This window comes from Acartia tonsa, unplaced genomic scaffold (genome assembly GCF_053477335.1).
Source record: "Acartia tonsa isolate MP-2025a unplaced genomic scaffold, ASM5347733v1 sca7, whole genome shotgun sequence".
In the NCBI taxonomy this organism is placed as follows: domain Eukaryota; kingdom Metazoa; phylum Arthropoda; class Copepoda; order Calanoida; family Acartiidae; genus Acartia; species Acartia tonsa.
The window spans coordinates 85,700-108,576 of NW_027649601.1; the positions used below are offsets into that span (position 1 = coordinate 85,700).

At 30.8% G+C, this 22,877-nt stretch overlaps 1 protein-coding gene across 1 annotated transcript; it reads right to left on the bottom strand.

The window, feature by feature from the left end:
• Positions 1-390: 390 nt before the first annotated feature.
• Positions 391-14,295, bottom strand: LOC145311342 (uncharacterized). The gene is made up of 8 exons (XM_080150541.1): positions 14,254-14,295; positions 9,449-9,475; positions 9,164-9,222; positions 1,803-2,169; positions 1,496-1,573; positions 1,085-1,148; positions 899-951; positions 391-482 (listed from the first exon to the last, which is right to left on the bottom strand). Exons 3-8 carry the CDS (start codon positions 9,182-9,184, stop codon positions 391-393), a joined length of 675 nt encoding a protein of 224 aa, XP_080006667.1. The 5' UTR covers positions 9,185-9,222; positions 9,449-9,475; positions 14,254-14,295.
• Between the last annotated feature and the right edge of the window lie 8,582 nt (positions 14,296-22,877).

Genomic DNA, 22,877 nt, shown 5'->3' on the forward strand with positions numbered 1-22,877 from the left:
ACTGTGTATGAATTTCTGTAAATAAAGTAAAGGTTTCTGCAATTTATAATGTGTTCTAATTTGTTACAGGAATCACCATATCAAGTTTTAAGACTAATCTAAATCAACAGTCAGTGCTATTATGTTTCAGATTTACCTACTGTTTAAAGCTAAATGTGAAAAGCAGTATTTTAAACAAGAACAGCAGGAAAGAATGAAAAAAAAACAAGGCTTCCTGAAAAACGCTTTATTTGGCATAACAATTTAATGTAAACTTTACCTGGACTCATTTTGTCCATCAAACACAAGTTTATCTAATGCCTCTGTTAATCTGATTTTAGTTCCTCCAAATTGCTCCTAATCAATATAAGAAAATAAATAACACACAAAATGATAATTACTTTAGATTTTCTAGGTTAAAGAAGAGAAAAAAGTCAATACCTTGTTATCCTGGCTCAATTCTTCAATGATGTAATCAACAATCTCATTGTCTGTATTGGAACCTTTAAAAACATGATTTGAGTATTGTTATTGTTGATTATTTAACTGTAAAGTAAAGTAAAGAATAACAGACAATATTATTTCTATTCAGATGGATGTCAGTAAAAGCTTAAAAAATATAATAATAATTTGTCAACAGAAATTGAGAAAATCTCATTTTTGACCAAAAGACAGACAGGGAGGAATTCAAAAAAGAAATGTATTGTTATGAATATAAAAGATATTATAAAAACACTGACAAACAAAAGGAGAGGTAGACAGAAAAAAAACTATCAACAATTCATGTTATATAAAGTTTACTTTCTTATGAAGATTTTGTATCAACACAATAATAATCTTATCATTTAAAATAATCATAATTTGTAAAAAGTAGCCTTGATCCATTGTTTAGTAAAATAACAGTTCAAAAAGTTTTCACCTTCATTTATCATGTTGTCTATGTCCGCTACCCAGGATTCATAACATTGGCTCCTAAAAACAAGTTTTGTTTTCATCCTTTCTTACAATTGTTAAGACCATGCATTTATTTAAGGACCTTTAGGAACATTTCACTTCTTTTATTATAGGATGTTAATTTATTTTTGTTGATTTGAATAAATCTTACCTATCAGGCTCTGAACTGTTGAAGTCTCCTATAGTTCCATCACAAAACCAATATGCATATCCTTCTGAAATATTTATATAGTACCTCAATACTTATATCTCAATGTACATTTAAGGTATAGTTATATAAGAAAACATTTCTTTGCTTTTCTTGAAATACTTTTCAGTAACCTGAGCATTTATATACCAAAAGTCCTTATTTTGGTTAACCTTGATATTATTCAGACAACTGACTTTTATATATTTTATATACTTTAATCAATTTTAAATAAATTGGAAACAGACTCAAGCTTACATTTACAATTTCAGGTTTGAAAGGATCACTTAAAAACTTAATCATAAGATAAACCATGTCTTTTTATGATATGTTTAATCTAAACCTTTAAACATTGAAATTGACAGTATACTGCACCTGTGGAATTGGAAGTTTCAGAACAGTTTTTTATTGCTAGTTCATTAAATAATGCAACCCATTCCAGACCACGATTATCTGTAAATGATATATTAACATAATACTACAAATCCAAAAATAATTAAATGTAACTATGAAACTCAATGTAATATTTATTTGGCCTTTTGTTTATATCTTTTCTGTTGAAATTTCTAACTTAAATTTTGATTTAATCTTAAAACATCTTTATGTAGGATTCAGAATAGTCTAATCTATTTTAAAGGACAAGAAGTCAATGTATGCTCTGTCTATTGATTTGTTTTATTACCTATTTTGGTACATTCTCTAACTGTAGTTGTAGTAGTGGTAGTAATTGTTGTTGATAGAGTTGTAGTAGTTGTTGTAGCAGTGGTAATGGTGGTTATTGTTGTTGTTTTACTATTGGTAGTAGTTATTGTTGTAGTAGTGGTAGTTGATGGGGTAGGAGTTGATGTTGTTGTAGTAGTAGTGGTAGTTGTTGTTGATAGAGTTGTAGTAGTTGCTGTAGTAGTAGTAGTGGTAGTTGTTATTGTTGTAGTAGTGGTGGTAGTTGTTATAGTAGTAGTGGTAGTTGTCGTTGATAGAGTTGTTGTTGTTGTAGTGGTGGTGGTAGTTGTTGTTGATAGAGTTGTAGTTGTGGTAGTTTCTAATTGTTTCTGAATAATAGAAAGATATCATTCAGAAACAATATTTTTTTATTACCTAAGTCTTATGTCCCAGGGATAGGTTTGGTTGCATCATGATATCAAGTTATTAAAGTGTTTTTTTTATGAGAACTTTTTGAAAGCAATTTAACCTCACTCATAGTTATCAGAATTTAATGATTAATGGCTTATTTTCTTCGTTTTTTAAAGACCATTAATAGAACAACAAAGAAATATTTGATTTTTTAAAAAAAAGAACAGTAAGATAAAAATTCCAAAATTAGGTGTCAACATCTAGAAATTTTTCTTATGTTTGAATCTTCTACAGATTGACCCTTGAAAAAGTATTTTTTAGCATCTGTAGCCCCTATTTCTCAATGAATTATTAGAAAATGTCTATATATGTGTTCTCTGTACATTTCCACACAAGCATATATGAAAATTTTAATTTTACCTCCATTAACACCGGAGATTTTTAGAGCTAAAGTTTTGAAAAAGTGACTGAGAAAAATACTTTTTTTTGTTTCTCATAATTTTTGGATGGTTATATTATGTTTTTCTGGCAACTGAATAACGATACACAAAGAAAAACAAGTTAACTAATTATTTTTTTTTATTCCACCAAAAAATATCAATTTTTAATGGCAAAAAATGCTACAGAATCAATTGATTATTTGCAAATTTTAGGTTATTTATTTACCCTTTTTTATGAAAAGAATTAATTATGACAGTTGCTCCGACCCCTTTTCTTACATCTCAATCAATTAATAGGGGGTTAATTAAGCTTTTTAGACTAAAGAAACATTATGTTGTAATTTTATTTTCTTTATAACTTTTTTTGTTATTAAAGTTAGGATTATGAAACAAAAACAATTTTCCTGTTATATTCATAAAGATTTAATTGTTTTTTTTAATCTGAAACAATTTTGCCTTATAAGTAAGTTTTTCAAAATATCATTAAACTAAGAAGACTCAAAAAATATGTGCAAAAAATGCTTTTACTCAAAACCTAAATTTTTTATTTAATTTTTGTATAAAGTTTCTGCTAGTAACAAAAATAAAAGGATTTCTTCCTTAATTTTGCTAAAAAAGTCGTTTCATGTTAAAAGTTACTTTTTCTACAGTCACTTTTTCAAAACTTTAGCTCTAAAAATCTCCGGTGTTAATGGAGTTTAAAAAATATTTTTATATCTACTTATGTGGAAATATATAGTGAACAAGGACATATACATTTTTTTAATAATTCATTGAGAAATAAGGGCTACAGATGCTAAAAAATACTTTTTCGACGGTCAACCTGTATAATTTGCAAGAATGGCTTCAAAACCCTTTAAAATTGAGATATAGAGTTATTGGGGACATGTCAAGAACATATTTAAGTTTGAAGGCCATATCTTTACCAGGGCATTCGAAGTGCCCACAATCAACTTTAAAGCGTTTTTGATTAAAGGTGCTTTAGAATATATGTTTTTATTCAGTTTTAAAGTATAAAAATTGAAATCAAGTAGGATGTACAGACATCAAGAAGATTTTATATCAGTGTCAGATGTATGGTTAGGTGGTCAAGCCTGAGGGTGGACAAATATTCAATGAAAAACAGAATAGCTAAAGTGTGAGCAAAAAAAATGGGTTCCTTTTTAAAATTCAAATTGCACAGGTTGTGTTAATGGTAGAAAAATATTATGCATATCGTTAGAACCACTTTGAACTCTATTTTTTGGAAATATAAGAACGATTCCTCTGATATGTATAGTTAGGGAGCTACGTGTTAAAATGTCCCAACTGTTGTAAAACTTGACTTGCGAGTAAATTTTAAAATATAACTAAAAATTAGAGAAGATATTTTGCAAAAAGAGATGCCTACATTTTTAAATTTCAAATTGCACATCTTGTGTTAATACTAGAAAAATGTTACGCATACCGTTAGAACTGCTATGAACTGTATTTTTTGGAAATATAAGAACAGTTCCTGTGCTACACATAGTTTAGGAGCCAGATGGTAAAATGTCCCAAAATTTACTCGCAAGTCAAGTTTTAAGTCAGTTGGGACATTTTAACACGTAGCTTCTAAACTATGCGTAGCACAGGAATTGTTTTTTATATTTCCTAAAAAAAGACTTCATAGCGGTTCTAACAATATGCATAACATTTTTCTACTATTAACACAAGCCGTGTAATTTCAATTTTAAAAAGGTACGCATTTTTTCTTGCTCACCCTTTATCTAAACAAATCTCCTGAACATCAAATAACATACTTAAATAATAAATTTATATAGACAAACATAAATATGTAAAATTCAAAATGAACAAATGGAAGCATATTACACCACCATAAATCTTAATATGTGATTAATTTTTAAATTGACATCAATTTTAGAGTGGTATATTATGGGTTTTAGAACCCTGTCAAAAGGGGTTTGATCCCTACACCCCATTTCAGCATGTTTTCTTTTCTGGATGCCAAATTAACATATTAAATTAATATGTGATACACTATTTTTTTGGAGGCTTTATTGATGACTGGGCTAGGGGAATACCACAGGATCTGTGACTTGAGTTATAGGGGCAATACTAAGGTAAAGGACCAGTCGAAAATTATCCTTAATTCATCCTCTGGCGACCCTTGTACCTAACAATGTTAGAGCATTCTGCTCTTAATAAAATTGTCTCTGCCCAGGATCTGTGACTTGAGTTATAGGGGCAATAACAAGGTAAGGGACCAGTCGAAAATTATCCTTAATTCATCCTCTGGCGACCCTTGTACCTAACAGTGTTAGAGCATTCTGCTCTTAATAAAACTGTCCCTGCCCATCCCTTCTTTATTCAGTCTGCCAATCACACCTTAAATGTGATCCATTATAATTTTTGAGGAATTAAAATATGACTGAACGAAGGGAATGTCACAGATTGTAAAAATCTTTTTTATTTAACCAATGTAATTTTGAAATGATATTCTTTTATATATGTGTACATAAACAATTTTTATCCAACTTGAATATTTTAAATGAGTTTTAAATTAATATTGTTATACTTTTAATGTAATTTTTTTAAGTAAATGATAAAGACAAATAAAGAATCAATTAATAAAAAATAAAAAAAAAATAAAAACATATAGGAATTATAAATACCCATTTCATTTTCAACTTATAAAATATAAACCCTTAAAGTGTTCACGAAGCTGGGAAAAAGTCGATATATGTCACTGATTAATGTTTTTTAAGAGTACTGTTTTGAGAATTAAGTCTTAAATACTTCCCATTTAAAAATAAATCAAACATTAAAAAAACAAATTTATTCCCTTGAAAACATCATTGTATTTTGTGTTTTATTATACATATCTTAAAACATATCAAAATTGACAAATAACAATCTTTTTGTTGAAGTTTACTTGCAAATTTAGAGTAGAATAAATTTTTTTGTTACATACATATTAAACTAACCAAAAAGGTTTATAATTTCTTTTTAAGGGGAGATTAAACGATTTCTACCGATAATCGAAAAGATATTACCAAATATGGATATAAGGTCAAATGATTTATAGTTGTCAATTGTGAACATAGCACCCTCATCCTATCTCAATATTTACTACTTGCTAAAAAAGCTTCAAACTTCCATAAAAAATTTAAATTTTAAAAATTTAAATTTTTAATGTATAATGTATAAATCGTTTTGGAGGGTGGTGGTATTCTCTTCCAAAATAGTTATAAACATTTCTAGAACTTATAACGAGCTACCCTGTAAAGGAGAACCATACTGGTTCAGCTGTTAGCAAGATCCTTTAGAACAGACAAACATACAGACATCCTGTTACATTATTATAACAATTTATATTTAGGATGTGTGTATTACTTAAATATAATTTATTAACTTAAACAGAAAGAGGGCTACTTATAGTAGATATTCAAAATAAGCTTTAACCCACAAAATAATTTATAAGTTTTGGTCATAGAAAGGAAACAAGTTTGCGGGTTTTGTTGTATTTGTATCCTTTGTATCCTTTAAATGAACCAAAGTTTTTATTATAAGCGTTTTCTAAGATAGGCATTTTTTGAGTATAACCCCTCTCTCTCCTTCTCTCTCTCTCTCTCTCTCTCTCTTTCTCTCTATCTCTCTCTCTCTCTCTCTCTCTCTGTTTTTCTTTCTAACACATTCAGATTTTAACCTGGGGGGTTAGTTGTTAAATAAATATTATTTAATGTATAAAAAGAAACAAATCTAAATTTATATTTTTCTAATTTTTATTTAATCCACAAGCAACTGTGTCTCTAGTATCTAGGGATATTCAAAGGGATATAAAAGGGCAGAAAAATAGCTTAAAACCAACAAACGACTTTTTTAATAAAAATAAAATAGCCTAAAACCTTTCCCAAAAACTATAAGAAGCTTCACTGTAAAAGTGAACCATATTGTTTCAGCAGTCCCTTCTCTACAGATAAAAAAAGCTTACAACTTTATAAAATAGGATATTGTTAAATCTTTTCATTTAAAACTCAACCCTTCTGTATGTAATTGTATGCAGGGAGGTAATGGATATTTGGCTTTTTATTACATTAGTTCCCAAAGTTAATGACATTTTGTTGGTTGGCTAATTAACTTTGGGGACTTTCATAGAATTTTAATTGGTTAGTTTATTACTTTGAGTGTCCAAATGTTTAAACCACCAAATATTGTTTACAGAATGGGTAATTTTGTGTATATTTTCATTGTGAATATCCATTAATTTAACGGCCATTGTCTTATGCCCCTAGTTCCCTGGTTATGCAGGTAGCAAGTGGGTTCGTGGGTGGGTGCGTTAAGTGTGTGTGTGTGTTTTAAACAATTTAATTCTTAAATATCATTCTTTCTATAGATTTAAACAATTTTTCTATTGTCTTTATAACAGCTCAAACATACCGAAATTCGGTTAGTGATTTTATAAAATGAACCAAACTTTTTCATTACATTTTAAAGAAAGTTTGAAGACAAATATTAATAAAGATGTATTATAAAAATATTTCCTAAGTATTGATTTTTTTGTTTTTATCTGTGAGCGAAGAAATGGCTTATTATTCCATAGTTTAATTGTTGCACAGATTTTAATGTGAACTTTAGGTGGAAATAAGCTCGGCATTTTAAACTGATTTTTTTCTAACTTAGTTGAACTTTTAAGGCATTATTCTATGGAAATTACTTTAAAAATAGGAAAAGGTAAACTAAAATGCATTTTGAAAAAATGAATTCTTGATCACTTTAACAGTCGGGCCCCTTGCCGCACCTTAATTGGTCAATCTAGTTCCTAAAATTTTTTGTGCAAGTTCCCTGTTTTATGATGAATTTCCGACCTTAAGTAAGTCAAAGTCAATTTTTTTTGCAGAAAATATTTATTTTTATGTAAATTTTATATTTGAAATATCATAATATAAATTTCAGCGGCCGCAGCTGTAATTGGCAGCTGCCAGCCATTGTAGTCAGTGATTGGCGGGAAAACAGCGGCAGATCTTTATGAATTTTTGATTTACATTATGTAGTCATGTAAGAAAAGCTTAAGTCTAAAATTTGAAATCTCTAAGTCAAAAATTGCGACCACAGGAGTCTTTTATAGATTTCTGGAGACTTGGAGGATCAGGACCTGAAATTGACTTGAACACCTGTATCAAAAAAATATTTTTGCAGTTTGGGCTCTTTCACACACAGAAAATGAGAGAGAAAAAACTGGAGGGGGGGCGTTCAATGCCCCTCCCCGACCATTAAGGGTAAAGGGTGTTTAAAAAAAAATGCTTCACTTTTTTCAATAGAAAACCTACAGTTTTGATCAAAAATGAATACAAAATAAACCAATTCATGCTCAAGCAATGACATTAAGAAAACCTTATAAAGGTCTTATTTCTTTTCAAGTAACACAATTCCTAGCAGACAAGAAATTTATATATAGTATAAAATCATTTCTGCTGGTTCTAACAAATATTTTTTTCCAAGAAAATATCATTTCATGTCTAGACACTCTACTAAAAATAAAAAAAACCTCTGGATGATCTTAAATTTATCTTAAGTCTAAAACCGCTGGCGACCACACATTCAATGGTTTAGATAATTTCAAATGGAAACTAATTTAAATGAGAACTAAGGCTTCTTGGTGCTGCCTGAAACTGCTTTGAGGAGTAGATTCAGGAAATTTTGTCTGTTTCAAAATATCACTTTTCTAGCCTAAGAAATGACTGAAAAAACAATAAAAGTTGGCCAATTTTCAAAAAAAAAAAACTAACAATGCTGGGTTCTTTAGTCATTTCTGTGGCTAGGACCAAGATATTTTTAAAAGGACAAAAGTTCCTGATTCTACTCCTCAAGGCCATTTCAGGGAGGACCATGAAGCCATAGGTTTGAATTAATTTTTTTTTATTCCCATTTAAAAATAGCTATACAATTGAAGGTGTGGTCGCCAGCGGTTTTTAGACTTGAAATCAATTTTAAATCATCCAGAGGTGTAATATTTTAATAATAATCAGGTGCACGTTCCCACTATCAACCCACCCTAATGTAGAAGTTCTTTAAGTGATTTTTCTAGTGAATAATTACAGAATGTTTACTCCATCTAATGGCACTTTAAATGTTTTTTTTTAATTATAAAAAGGGTGGATGGAGGTTTATGTGCTAGCTAGGAACTTTAAGGGAAACTAGTGGCTAAGCCCCTAGATACCTATAATGGCACTTTAAATGTTTTCTTTTGTATTTTGAGAAATAATTTGTCTTTGTTAAGATCAACTTTATTTTATTTATGTTTGCACAACACTGGCACTGCCCTGCAATGATGTTTTAAAGTATATTATATTTTTTGACAATTTCTCTTGGGATGATGTTGTTATAAAGTAGTTAAAAACCTTCCTAGGACATATGAAAAGTTACCCTATAAAGGAGAACTATATGGGTTAAGCAGTAAGCAAGGTTGTTGGGTACATACAGACAGAAAAACATCCTGTTTTACAATAACTGGGTTTCAGTTTTTTTCATAGTTTGCATTGTTATTATTTACCTTGCAATAAGAAGAATCCATGGCTCTGTCACACCGCCAAAGTGTGTTTTGTACCTTGGCTATACAAAAATTACTAATGGTACAAATTTCAAAACATAATTCAAAAGTATTCATTTTAATGAACATACAAAAATTAAATCCATGACAATCAGACAGTTAGGTGGTTGAAGTAATTCAAGTCTTTATTGAATGTTTAGAATTGGAATGAAAAATCATATCAGCTAAAAAGATAGGTATTATCCTCTTAGAAATTTTTTTTTCAATTTTGAAAAAATGAAATGTTACCTTTTCCTTCATCACAATAATCATCCACTAATAATATTTATGATTGGGTATGCAATATTCAAGTTTATTCTTTTAAATCATTTAATATCACAATTCATTCCTTATATAAGTTAAAGTACTAAAGCTACTCTGAAATGTCTATATAAGATAGTAAAATATTTTGACTAGAACTAATAATGACTTTTCAATACATTCATAGAATTGCATATCATATGATAATCTTTACTTGACGAAGCATTACAAAAAACAATTTAGATGCATTTATTTTATATTTATGTATATTGTACAGATTGACCCCCGAAAAAGTATTTTTTAGCATCTGCAGCCCATATTTCTCAACAAATTTTTAAAATAATTTACATGTCCTTTTCTCTATAGATTTCCACATAAGTAGATAAAAAAATATTTTTTTAAAAAATCTATTAACCCATTAGTGCCGAACTTCCCCCCTGTCGTCAGAATCACTTGAAATTTTTAACACAGCTTCCTTAAGGGATTGTAAGACATTTGTATTTTTAGATTTTTTGATTTGTGGCATACCAAAGAAGTTTTTTTTTTGCGTCGTTTCCGACGCATTCGGACTAATCATTTTTCCCATGCGTCTATTATGTACCATATCGGACTAATTATCTTAGGCTTTTACTGTATAATCTATTAGTTGCTTCGCCCCTAACCTCTAGGGTGGGTGGGGAATGTCAGAAAAATAGCATAAAACCATCCCAAGATATTTATAAAGCTTTCCTGATAAGTAAAACCAATTCAGACCCGAAATTTCTATAATCTTTAGCTTCAGACAAAAACCTTACTACTTTATAGTATGGAACACTATACTAGCAGCGGCTTCGCCCCTAGAGGCATCCAGGGGCCCTTGGGTTTGGGGGGAGTCAAACCCCCTCTTTCAATTACAGTTTTTAAAGAAAAATTTTAAAAAAATAATGAGAGGGGTTTATTATTTTCTAGGGGTGATTTCTCCTAAAGCGGTTGTGGTACTCTCCCCCAAAATAGTTATAAACCTTACCAGGTCCTATGAGAAGCTAAAATGTAAAGGAGAACCATATCGGTTCAGGGGTTAGTGAGATCCCTTAGTACACACAGACACATGTATGTAGAATGTATTTAGATCCTGTTACTTTATTAAAAGGATACATAACACAGATACTCTACAATCAGTGTCTGTCTGTACGTCCATTTGTCTGTATAAAACAATTCAGAATATAATTATTTAGTACTAGTGGCTACGCCCCTAGAGGCCTTTAGGGGCACTTGGGATGGGGAGAGGTCATTGAATTCTACAACAATATTTTTTATTTTAGATTTAAAAAGAATTAATTTCATTAAGTTCATTCTATTTTTTCTTGTGTTGGGGGTCTTTTTAAAGTGGCGATTTCTCTTTGGAGGGTGGTGGTACTCTCCCCCAAAATATTTATTAACCTTACCAGGTTCTATGAGAAGCTACCATGTAAAGGAGAACCATATCGGTTCAGTGGTTAGTGAGATCCCTTGGTACACAACACACAGACACATGTAGAAAGTATATCCTGTTACTTTATTAAAAGGATACATAACACAGATACTCTACAATCAGTGTCGGTCTGTACGTCCATTCGTCTGTATGAAACAATTCAAAATATAATTATTTAGTACTAGTGGCTACGCCCCTAGAGGCCTTTAGGAGCACTTGAGATGGGGAGAGGTCATTAAATTCAACAACAATATTTTTTATTTAAAAAGAATTAATTTCATTAAGTTAATTCTATTTTTTCTTGTGTTGGGGGGTCTTTTTCAAGGGGCAATTTCTCTTTGGAGGGTGGAGGTAACCTCCCCAAAAATAGTTGTAAACCTTCCTAGGACCTATGAGAAGCTACAAAGTAAAAAAAGAAGCATATCAGTTAAGCAGATACACAGATAGATACCCTTTCACTTTATTACAATGTTTAGCAAAAAAATATGATTTTGTCGACAATTATATTGAACAACCCAATACATGACAACCCCTCAACCCCCCCCCCCCCCAGCCCCTGTTAATCCTTTAAGTTTTATAATAACTTTTTCTTATTTGTTGTCTTACCAACTGTGGGGAATTGTATTTGTATTTTGATTGGTTGGTTATTAAGTGTCCAAATGTTTCAACCACTAAATGTAATCTACAGAAAGATTTTATGGTATAATATCCCTGAGTAAGTACATCAATTTATCGGCCATTGACTTACTATTTTAGATCCCTAACCAATACATTTCTTAGTTGTAGCGTAGTTGTTAATTATTTGGATGCAATTATATATATACAGACGGACGGATGTACAGACAGACCATAATTGTAGAGTATTTGCGCTATTTTTATGAATATATTAACAGCTAGGCTGCAATAAAAATTACGGAAGTATAAACATATTTACAGTCTTTAATTGGCTGTAATTTTAGATATATAGACAGACATACATACATTCCCTAGTTGTAAGGTAGCTATTATTTATTTGGATGCAATTATGGAAATACAGACAGGTGGACGTACAGACAGACCCTAGTTGTAGATTATATGCGCTACTACTTTTATATCCTTAAAATAAAGTAACATGTTATTGTATGTCTTTGTGTGTGTACCAAAGGACCTTGCTAACCACTGAACCTATATGGTGCTCCGTTACATGGTAGCTTCTACTAGGTCCTGGTAAGGTTTATAACTATTTTGAAGGAGGGTACCACCACCATCCCTTAAGAGAAATCATCCCTAGAAAATAAAAAAAAAATTTAAAAAAAAAACTTTTTCTTTAAAAAATTGTAATTGAAAGAGGGGATTTGACTCCCCATGCAATCTAAGGGGCCCTAGATGCCTCTAGGGGCGTAGCCGCTGCTTGTATTGTATTCCATACTATAAAGTAGTAAGGTTTTTTGGCTCAAGCCAAAGATTACAGAAATTGAAGGTCTGAATTGGTTTTACTTATCAGGGAAGCTTTATAAATACCTTGGGATGGTTTTAAGCCATTTTCCTGACATCCCCCACACGTCCTAGAGGTTAGGGGCGTAGCAACTAGTAGATTATAGGAGATTATACAGTAAAATCCTAAAATGATTAGTCCTATAAGGTCAAAAAGGACGCAATGGCTAAAATGATTAGTCCGAATGCGTCGAATACGACGCACAACAATTTATCAAAATAAAGTATTTAAACTAACTAAAATAAAAGAAAACTTAGCAGAAACTAAAAATATATAACAAATGCTATAATTAATTATGAATAAGTATGTTTTAATTCTTTAAAAGAAAAAAGTTAGGCCTGGTGTGGAAATATTTTCCTATTTTTTCCACTTCTGCCATGAAAATATGATTTCATCTGGTCATCGAATGAAGTAAGAGGCCAAGCAATGTAGAGGACAAAACTTGAAGCTCTATTCAGTTATTTACAAACATTAAAAAAGGACAGCATAAAAAAAATAGAGTGATAGTATAGGTTTGAATTTGTGCGTCGTTTAAGACCCTATTGTCATTAATGGGTTAACAGCCGAGATTTTTAGTGCCAAAGTATGGAAAAAGTGCTTGAGAAACTGGATATAGCTAAATATTTCTTAGTTTTTTATTAGAATATTACTTTTTCTCAACCCGTTAAAAAACAAATAAGAAAGAAGAGCAAGTTTACAATTGATACTTTTTCTATTGCATTAAAAAACATTATTTTTACATATAAAAAACTACTTTTTAAATTTTACTGAATGCATTTTTCTTATAACCATTTTCCCTCAAATCTTATAATATCTCCTACTTATTATTATGACCTTAAATAAACTCCTACCCAATTTATGCTCATTACTGGAAGGATTAACGCCACCTTTACCAATAAATTCAAGCCCACATATCAAATTAATCTAGGACACATAAAAATCATTTAAATTGTTAAATGTTTAATAAAAATTTGTAGCTGTAATTTTTTGTTTTTTAACTTATTTTAATAAAAAAAAAAAATGTTTGATTTCTGTTTATGTAAACTTTTGGTCTACTAGTATGTTTTATAGGATTTCTTTGTGTAGGGGTGTTTTTGCAATATTCACTTATCTAAAAATGCCTTTTAGAACAAGTGAAAAAAGTGCTTGCAGCATGAAATAAATTTCTTGGAAACATCTTTATATAAGTTTTATAAAAAGTATTGAAATTAAGAAGAAAACACGCAATTTCACTTTAAAAAAGCATTTTTCTTGAAATGTTACTTTTTCCTCAGCCACTTTTTCAAAACTTTAGCTCTAAAAATCTCAGCTGTTAACTGATGTAAAAAAAATATTTTTATATTTACTTAAGTGGAAATCTATAGAGAAAAGGACATGTAAATTTTTTTATAATTCATTGAGAAATATGGGCTGCAGATGTTAATAAATACTTTTATTAGGGTTAATCTGTTATAATGTTATAATGTTTGATACTATTTCAATATTTACTTTACTCTTATTTTAGACAGAATGAATAATAGCATGCAGCATGCACCACTTACACGCACAACCACACACATACACATTAGCACAAACACAAACACACCCACATGCACTAACACACACACATATGCATTACCACACACACACACAGGCACTACCTCACACACTTTGACATTATAGTTTGTTGAATGCATAAATTCAAACACAGACACATACACTTATGCAAGGCTTATAGTACTTCTCTATTTGTTACATAACTTATATCCTAATTAATATTTTATAATTTATGTAACTAAAATAATAATTTTAAAGTTGAATTTAGCAAGGAAGTGATGTTATAAGATTTGTACAAAGAGGAAAAGATTAGATTTAGAAATAATAACTTACAAATATTGATTTGACGATGTAAACACCACCACGAACCACGACAATTACCTAAATATGAATAGCAGGTTGTTAGCACTTGAACATAGAATAAATTGTTCTCATTATTTTTCATTATCCTATTATCTAAATAATATTTTTTGTTTCCATTTTAAAATCTTTGTCTGAACTACACATCTCCGCTTAGGGAGGATTTTTTATTGGGTTTGACAACCTTAAAAGATAACAGACTTCTTATTTGTATTATAGAAAGGTGCACCCCTAGATTCAAATGGCTCTACAATAGAAAATTGCTTAAATTTGCTTTAAATGAACATGTTAGGGAGATCTTTTGCTTAACATCTTACAAATACAAATAATGTTTTACTTTGTTTTGTACTAGTTACTTTACCCTTAGCCGCTATAAAAATGGGTTGGAGGGAAAAAATGCAACTTATAACTATACCAAGATATTTATAAAGCTTTCATTTAGAGCAATTTCTGAGATCTTTAGCTCTATACAAACTGTATACTACTACTTTATATTATAAGATGCTGCCTAACAACAAGGAAAAAACAGAAAGTTAAAGTTTAAAGTGATGAAACTAAATAAACTCACATGGAAGGGGAAAGGTATCAGACCGTCCATCTGTAAACATGGTACAGTTTGCATTAGTGGGTAAATCACAATTTCCATCTAAACACATGAATATATAATTTGACTGTATCTACTTCCTGAATCAAGAATAATTCAAAACATAGAATATGTATAATAGGGCGGGTTCATATCGGAATTAGACAAAGAGGGGATGTGCAACAGATAAAACTAACTTAAATAAAATTTCTGACCGAAAAAGAATTTTTTTAAAATGATATTTAGAATGCGACCACTTAAAAATGTATTTCTGACTATAAGTCAGTCAAAGTCATATTTCGCTTAATGTAAATTGAAGCCAAATGAAATACCTCATTTCATTAAAATACCCCTTTTAAAGATTAAAATGATTGAATAATTTTGAAAATGATACTATCCAATTTGGATTTATTAAAAGCTCCAAAACTTATAATAAGAAAATATGTTTATATAACTTTAGTGTCTAATGTCCTCTCCTTTCCTTTACCTGTGTTGCAGATATTTATTGGAGCATCAGTTACATTAAAACACCATCCCGAAAGCAACACATCTAATTATAAAAAAAGTATATAAATTATAAACATATTCAATGTTTCAATTTTAGATAATAACAAGGACATAAACAGTCTTAAAAATGATTTTATTTCTATTTTTGTTTGTGTTTGTATTTGTCAATGAAGATTTGGCTTAAATGTACTAAAATATATTCGACTATAATTGATAAAAAAAATTATCACTATTAAAATTTGTTCAAAACACAGATAAGTTAAGTTAGTGATAAATTGACATTTGTATTAGTGAAAGATGGGGGTTACATTTCAATAAGAAACTTATTTTTTTAAAGCATAGCTTATTCTTGGATTATTAATATTTAACATCTAAGCTAATAATTTAAATATATAATGTAAATATTATATCATAACAATAAAACAATTCATTAAATTTAAAATTATGTACATACTATTTGGGATTTTTTACATTGAAACAGAACTTATTATGCAATAATTGAAATGAATAGGACTATACAAACAGGCTTAGGGTTATAGTATATTATCTGCTTCACCCTCAGTATCTTTAAAAATACTGCAAATGGGGTAAACAATTAAATATCAAACATAGTTAAAGTTCTATATAAATACATAAAAACAAATAGAAATAGGATTTAATGATGATATTGATAGCCTAGCAACTAAATTTCAGATTTTCTGTTGAAAGATTCTACTAATAAATAATAATATTATATTAAACAAATCTTTCACTTATTTAGGAGTTTAAAAATGATAAGTTTAATTGTGTTATTAGGACACATTCAACAAATAATCTGCGCACTCCCCCCATTAACCCTTAATGGTCAGGGGGGGGGGGTTTCTATCATTTTCTGTGTGTGTAAAATTAAGAGCCCAAACTTTTTAAGTATAGGTATGACACATAACTGAGAGTTGGAATTTTTTAAATATTTTCATCCTGGCGGGCACAAGATGCCAGCAAACAGCAGGGTTATCCAGGTAGCAAGAGCAAAAATATTTTTTTTGACTTAAACAAAGCATTTTATCTTACCAAAATACAAAAATATCCTCTAGTAGTACATCCTGGGATAATCCTAGTTTAGGAGTGGACATACCCGGTATCATGAAAATTAAACCCCCCCCCGGGGGTATGCATCTATTTTGACACCCGGTGTGTATCAAAATGGATACCCCCCGTATGCGTCATTTTAGACCCCCAGTATATGTCAAAATGGACACCCCCCTATATATCAATATGTAGGGGGGTGTCCGTTTAGACATATACCGGGTGTCAAAACCGACACATACAGGGGGGGGGGGGGTCAAGTCTATTGAGGTCATTCCTCGCGCGAATTTCCTCTAGACTAATAATCATCTTTGACCCCAATTCTATTTCAAAGAGGGGAAAGGGTTGGTTGGGAGTGGTTAATACCTTGTTAAGGACTAGATAGAAGTAGCAGGAGGCTCTGATCACATATAAAAGATGATTAAAATGATAAAAGTATAGGATAAAATAGTTTGGCCTTTGTTTATAAGTGTTTGTTATGTGTTTTTTAATGCCTGTATGGTCATATTGTAATTTGGCAAGTCTAAGTTTCCTTAAAACTTGGAGACATCTATGTGTGAATTTTTAAACTAAACAAATATTTTAACTTTTTCTTGATTTTACTCCCAATAGATGTAAGTCCCTAGATAGAGAATTAATACAGACCAATAGGTGAATAAAAAAACGTGATTTTTAACATTTTTTTGACTATACTTTTAAAGTAATGTAATGGCTATAGAATAACGGCCTTTTTTGCTGTTTTCAACATTGTTTTAACGTTAAAATCGTCAAATTTAATGCTATTTTTAAGCTAATTTAATAGGTACAGATAAAAACCAGTTTTGAGAGAGTTTATAATGCTGTTTTCTTATTGTTTTTAGTGCCTTTTTTACGAAAGCGATAACTTTTTTCGTATTGCTTCAATATTAATAAAATTTTTTGTGTGTACTAGAAACTACTTAAACTAACTATGTTTAAAATTTCATTGATTTACGATTAAAAACTACCGAGTTAGGGCCATTCAAAGGGGGATCGTGATTTGAGGAGATATTTTTAGTGTCATTTAGTACCTACGGACAAACATCGCATAATTAAAGGATTTTAAAGTTAAAAATCGAGCACAAAGCATAACATAGCGGCGATTTTCATTTGTTTGAGGAATCTACACAAAAATTTTCAGACTCCTATCTTTATTTTAATTGTTTTTTTTTGCAAAAAAAAGTTAACGTTAATTTTGTTGAAATTTAATTGATACGAAACGTAAACGTAAATAACCTACGGACAAACATCGCATAATTAAAGGGTTTTAAAGTTAAAAATCGAGCACGAAGCATAAAAGAGCGGCGATTCTAATTTGTTTAAGGAATCTACACAAAACTTTTCAGACTCCTATCTTTATTTTAAATAGTTTTTTTTTGAAAGAAAAGTTAACGTTAAAAATGGCTTCGCAACCGATAAATATCCGCTAGATTAGAATCGGTTCTCAGCCATACTGAAATGCATCATATTACAGACAATTTTCTCTCAATTAATAAACCTGTAATGAATAAGGCTAATTATATTAACAGGACTAATTGGTACCCAAACTTTTATAACCATTAGTAACCATTGGACTGTAAGTTATATTTGGTACCCAAAGTTTTATAACCATTAGTAAATTGAACTTTAAATTACATTGGGTACCCAAAGTATTATAACAATTTGTAAACATTGGACTGTATATTACACTTGGTACCCAAAGTTTTATAAACATTAGTAAACATTTCACTGTAAACTACACCTGGTACCCAAAGTTTTATAACTGATATCTTTACACCTAGTCTCATACAGGACTTACTCTAAATACTGGATTTTAAAGAAATATATAAAAGTTTCCTATAAAAAAGTTAAAAGAATTGTATTTAAACTTGTAAAAAAAAGAAAGGGATAATCCTAGTTTAGGAGTGGACATACCCGGTATCCCCCCCTCCCTATCCTGATTTTTTACATCACCACCCGTCAAAAAAAAGATTTTTGTGCTTCGCTACTTATGGATGTTGTCATCCTTGTTTTTAATTTTGTTTATCCAATAAAGATATTTGATAAAGATTGTTTGTGTGTGTGTGTGTTTGTGTGTGTGTGTGTGAGTGTGCGTGTGTGTGTGTGTCTATGTATGTGTGTATATGATAAAGATTTACTAATGGATCTAAAGGGATAAGACAATGGCCGTTAAATTGATGTTCGTACCCATTGATGAAAGACAAAATTACCCCTTGTGTAGATGAAAATTATTGGGTGAAAAATTTGGATACCCATTAATAATTTAAGAGTACTCAAAGTTTTTTGTTGTTATATAATTTTGGGTACCAGTATAATTTAGAGTCCAAAGTCCGGGATTTAAAACTTTGGACAGTAAATTGATGTACGTACCCATTGATGATAGACAAAAATAATATCTTCTGTAGATGTCAATTATTGGTTGGTTAGTTTAGACACTAATATCAGATACTTAAAAGAATCAACCAATGAAAATTTAACAAGAGTACCCAAAGTTTTTTACTAACCTTGTTATATAATTTTGGGTACCAAAGTCCCGATATTTGATGATTGAATAGTCCTATTGAAATAAAATTATTTTACTTTTATTTAAAGGGATTAGATAAACCTTATCATAAAGAGGATGTCTGTTTGTTTGTTTGTCTGTCTGTACCAAAGGATCTTGCTGAACCGATCGGGTTCTCCTTAACAGGGCCGCTACTCATAGGTCCCGGGAAGGTTTTTAACTATTTTGGGGGAGAGGCCTCTAGGGGCGTGGCCGCTAGTATAAGAAAAATTGATGTACATCCCTTATAATAATAAACAAAATGATCCCTTTTGGTTGAAATATGTGTTTCATTACTGCTAACCAACCAATTAGAATATAATAAAAAGGACAAAGCCCAATCTGTCCTACTTTTGATTCCTGTGACGTCATAAAAATGAGAGATTATCCACCTCTTTTTAAGGGTTTTCTTTCCCACTTCTCCTCTCATCTCCCTCATTTTTATGACGTCATAGGAATCGAAAGTAGGAAAGATTGGGCTTTGTCTAATAAAAGTTTTTTGAGCACATAAATAAAGGAGTATGTATCTAAAACTTTGGGCACCAGTTTAATTTACAGTCCAATGTCCCCTCCCTCCCTGTTTATGATACGGATATACAAAATCATGATAACCGGTGGACCAATTTGTTCTTTTAAATTAAAGAATTTAGATAATCATTTCTTATTTATATAAAAAGTAAGGATTTGTGTATGTCTAGGTGTACCGAAGGATCTTGCTAACCACTGAACCGTTATAGTTCTCATTTACAGTGTAGCTTCTCATAGGTCCTGGGAAGGTTTACAACTATTTTGTGTAAGAGTACCACACACCACTCTTAAAAAAAAACATTTTATTTTCCAAATTCATCTTTTTAAAACTAAAATTCAAATCAGGGGGGAGGGTCAATTTCCCCATTCATCTCAAGTGCCCTTAGAGGCGAAGTCGCTAGTTTATTATAAATTAAAAAGATAAAGTAAAATCTTTTTTTGGAGGGGGGAGGATATGTGTATTTTTTTATTATGTTATTATGTTATGTTTTGTTATGAACCTTCCCAGGACCTATGAGAAGCTACACTGTAAAGGAGAAGGATATCGGTTTAGCAGTTATCAAGATCCTTCGGTACACAAAGGCAGATATACACTGATTATGTTACTTTTATATAAAAATTTGTTAATTAAGAAAATACTGTTCATAGTTATTTCTCGTATCGTATTATAAATGGCTTTCCGCGGATATAGAATGTACAATTATAAGATTAAAACTAGTTTTTTTAGCCCCGTGGTGCCGAAGGCACCGGCTAAAAAAACTGGTTTTAACTAAAAAAACTAGTTTTAATCTTATGATTGTACATTTCTATATTCGTAGAAAACTGGATATAATACGATGCTAGACATAGTTTTTTCGTATTGATGAGAACCGGTTCATATCCACCGGATTTGAATGAATACGAGAAAAATCTTTATGGAATAAAAAAACCCAATAGGTCCACTGGTTATCAGTATTATAAACAGGGAGGGAGGGGATATTGGACTGTTAATTATACTAGTGCTTAAAGTTTTAAATACATACTCCCTTATTTTTGTATTCAAAAACTTTTGGTACTTTTATAGAAATTGTTTTTAAACAAGGATGACAACATCCATAAAAGCGAAGCTCTGAAACGGTAGGACAAACGGACATTAACACTTGTATAATGTCAGAACTGAATAATCAGAATGCGAATGTATAAGAGTCAAAGCAAAATTGTTAGTAAATTTGTTGAAAAACTGCTTGATACAGGATAATGATTATGGACATACTGACATTTTTAGGACTTGATTATAGAGTTGCTTTGCTTATAATATTGTACTTTGTTGTTCCAGGAATCAGTATACCAAAAATCAGACCAATCGGATAATTAGGTCACATACAAATTTGTTGTTAAAAATGTAAAAAAATTAACATGTTTAAAATGGATGTACGGACATTCTGGTAATAATTATAGAGTTGCTACGCTTTCTAACTAGTACCTAACTATTACAGGAATCACCATGCAAAATTTGAAATCGATAGGACAATTCTAACATGCCTAAATTAACGGAAAAAGATATTTAAAAAAGTGAAAAAAATCAACATGTTTAAAATAGGCGTACGGACATTTTGGTAATGATTATAGAGTTGCTACGCTTTCTAAATCATACCTAACTACTCAAGGAATCACCATGCAAAATTTGAAATCAATAGGACAATTCTAACATGTCTAAATTAACGAAAAAGCTTTCCGTGACGGACGGATGGACAGACGGACCGACGGACGGACCGACCCTAATTATAGAAAAGCTTCGCTTTTAAATACTCAAAACCAACCCAAAGCTTCAATGAATTAAAGAAACCAAATTGGTCCGCTGATCCTTGCATAGAAAAAAAGTAGGTATATAAAGGGATAAGACAATGTAAAATAAATTAATGTACATGATTCACAAAATTAACCCTTCTTTAGATTACGATTAGTGGTTTAAACTTTGAAAACTCAACTTAATATAAACCAACCAAACAAAATTCTCTCAGGTCCCCAAAACTCTTATAAACATTATTAAAAAAAACTTTGGGGACAAGTGTAATAAACAATCCGTTGTCTCATCTCTCTCTGAGAAAAAGAAAGACAGTTAGACATCCTGTTACTTTAATATAAGAATTTATTGCACCAGTAGAAATAGAGAGAGAGGGACAATTGGCTGTTTATTACACTAGTCCCCAAAGTTTTATAATAACATTTTCCTATGACACCAACAAAATTAAGATAGATGGTCAAACATTTACCCCCCCCCCCGGTATGCATCTATTTTGACACCCTGTATGCATCAATTTGGACACCCCGTATGCATCAATTTAGACCCGGTATGTATCAATTTGGTCACCCCAATTTTTTTGCTTTATTGCAAATAGCTTGCCTCTTTTGTGTCCATCACATGACAAGGGAAGGAGATGGTCCATTTTATTGAGCAGTCTAATCATCTCATAACTCCATTGAGGATGAAGCCTCAGCTATTCCAGGCCAAATTTCAGGCCCTATATATTAGTAACAATGACCCTTTATCTTTTTACCCCGTATCTTTAATTTTATACCCTGTATGCTTTTATTTTGACCCACTATCCATTGTTCATTACCCATTTGACTGTTTAAGCAAAAAAGTTGAGGTGACCAAATTAATATATACCGGGTCAAAATTGATGCATACTGGGGGGGGGGGGGTGTATGTTTGACCCTTTATCTTTTTACCCCCTATCTTTAATTTTGTACCCTGTATGCTTTATTTTTGACCCACTATATATTGTTCATTACCCATTTGTCTGTTTTAAGCAAAAAAAATTGGGGTGACCAAATTAATATATACCGGGTCAAAATTGATGCATACCGGGTGTCAAAATAGATGCATACCCCCGGGGGGGGGTTTAATTTTCATGATACCGGGTATCTCCACTCCTAAACTAGGATGCTGCCGTACATCCTCATATTAAATATATGTAGGTGTTCAAGTCAATTTCAGGTTCCAGGTATGATCCTGCAGGTCCTGATCCTCCAGGACACCCGATATCTTTAAAAGGCTCCTGTGACCTCAATTTTTGGTTTCAAATTGAAACTTAATTAAACTTAAGATTTTCTTACGTGTCTACATAATGTATTAAAATTTCATAAAGATCCACCGCTGTTTTACCGCTGACAGTGGCAGCTGGCAGCTGCCAAGTACAGCTGCGGCCGCTGAAATTTATATTTGATATTTCTAATATAAAATTTACATAAAGATAAACATTTTCTCCAAAAAATTTTCTTCTAGCTTCAAAAATAAGAAAATTACAGTAGAAGGAGGGAAGGGTGTAGTATATTTATAATAGTGGCTTCCCTTTCTCTTATATAGAATCG

Bases quoted from the DNA above. Each gene is read 5' to 3' on its own strand.
- LOC145311342 (XM_080150541.1), bottom strand. From the start codon at position 9,184: ATGGATTCTTCTTATTGCAAG. The intron at 2,170-9,163 runs GTAAATAATAAC...TCTATTATTCAG, and splicing joins TGGATTCTTCTTATTGCAAG to AAACAATTAGAAACTACCAC. The intron at 1,574-1,802 runs GTAATAAAACAA...TATCATTTACAG, and splicing joins TAGAGAATGTACCAAAATAG to ATAATCGTGGTCTGGAATGG.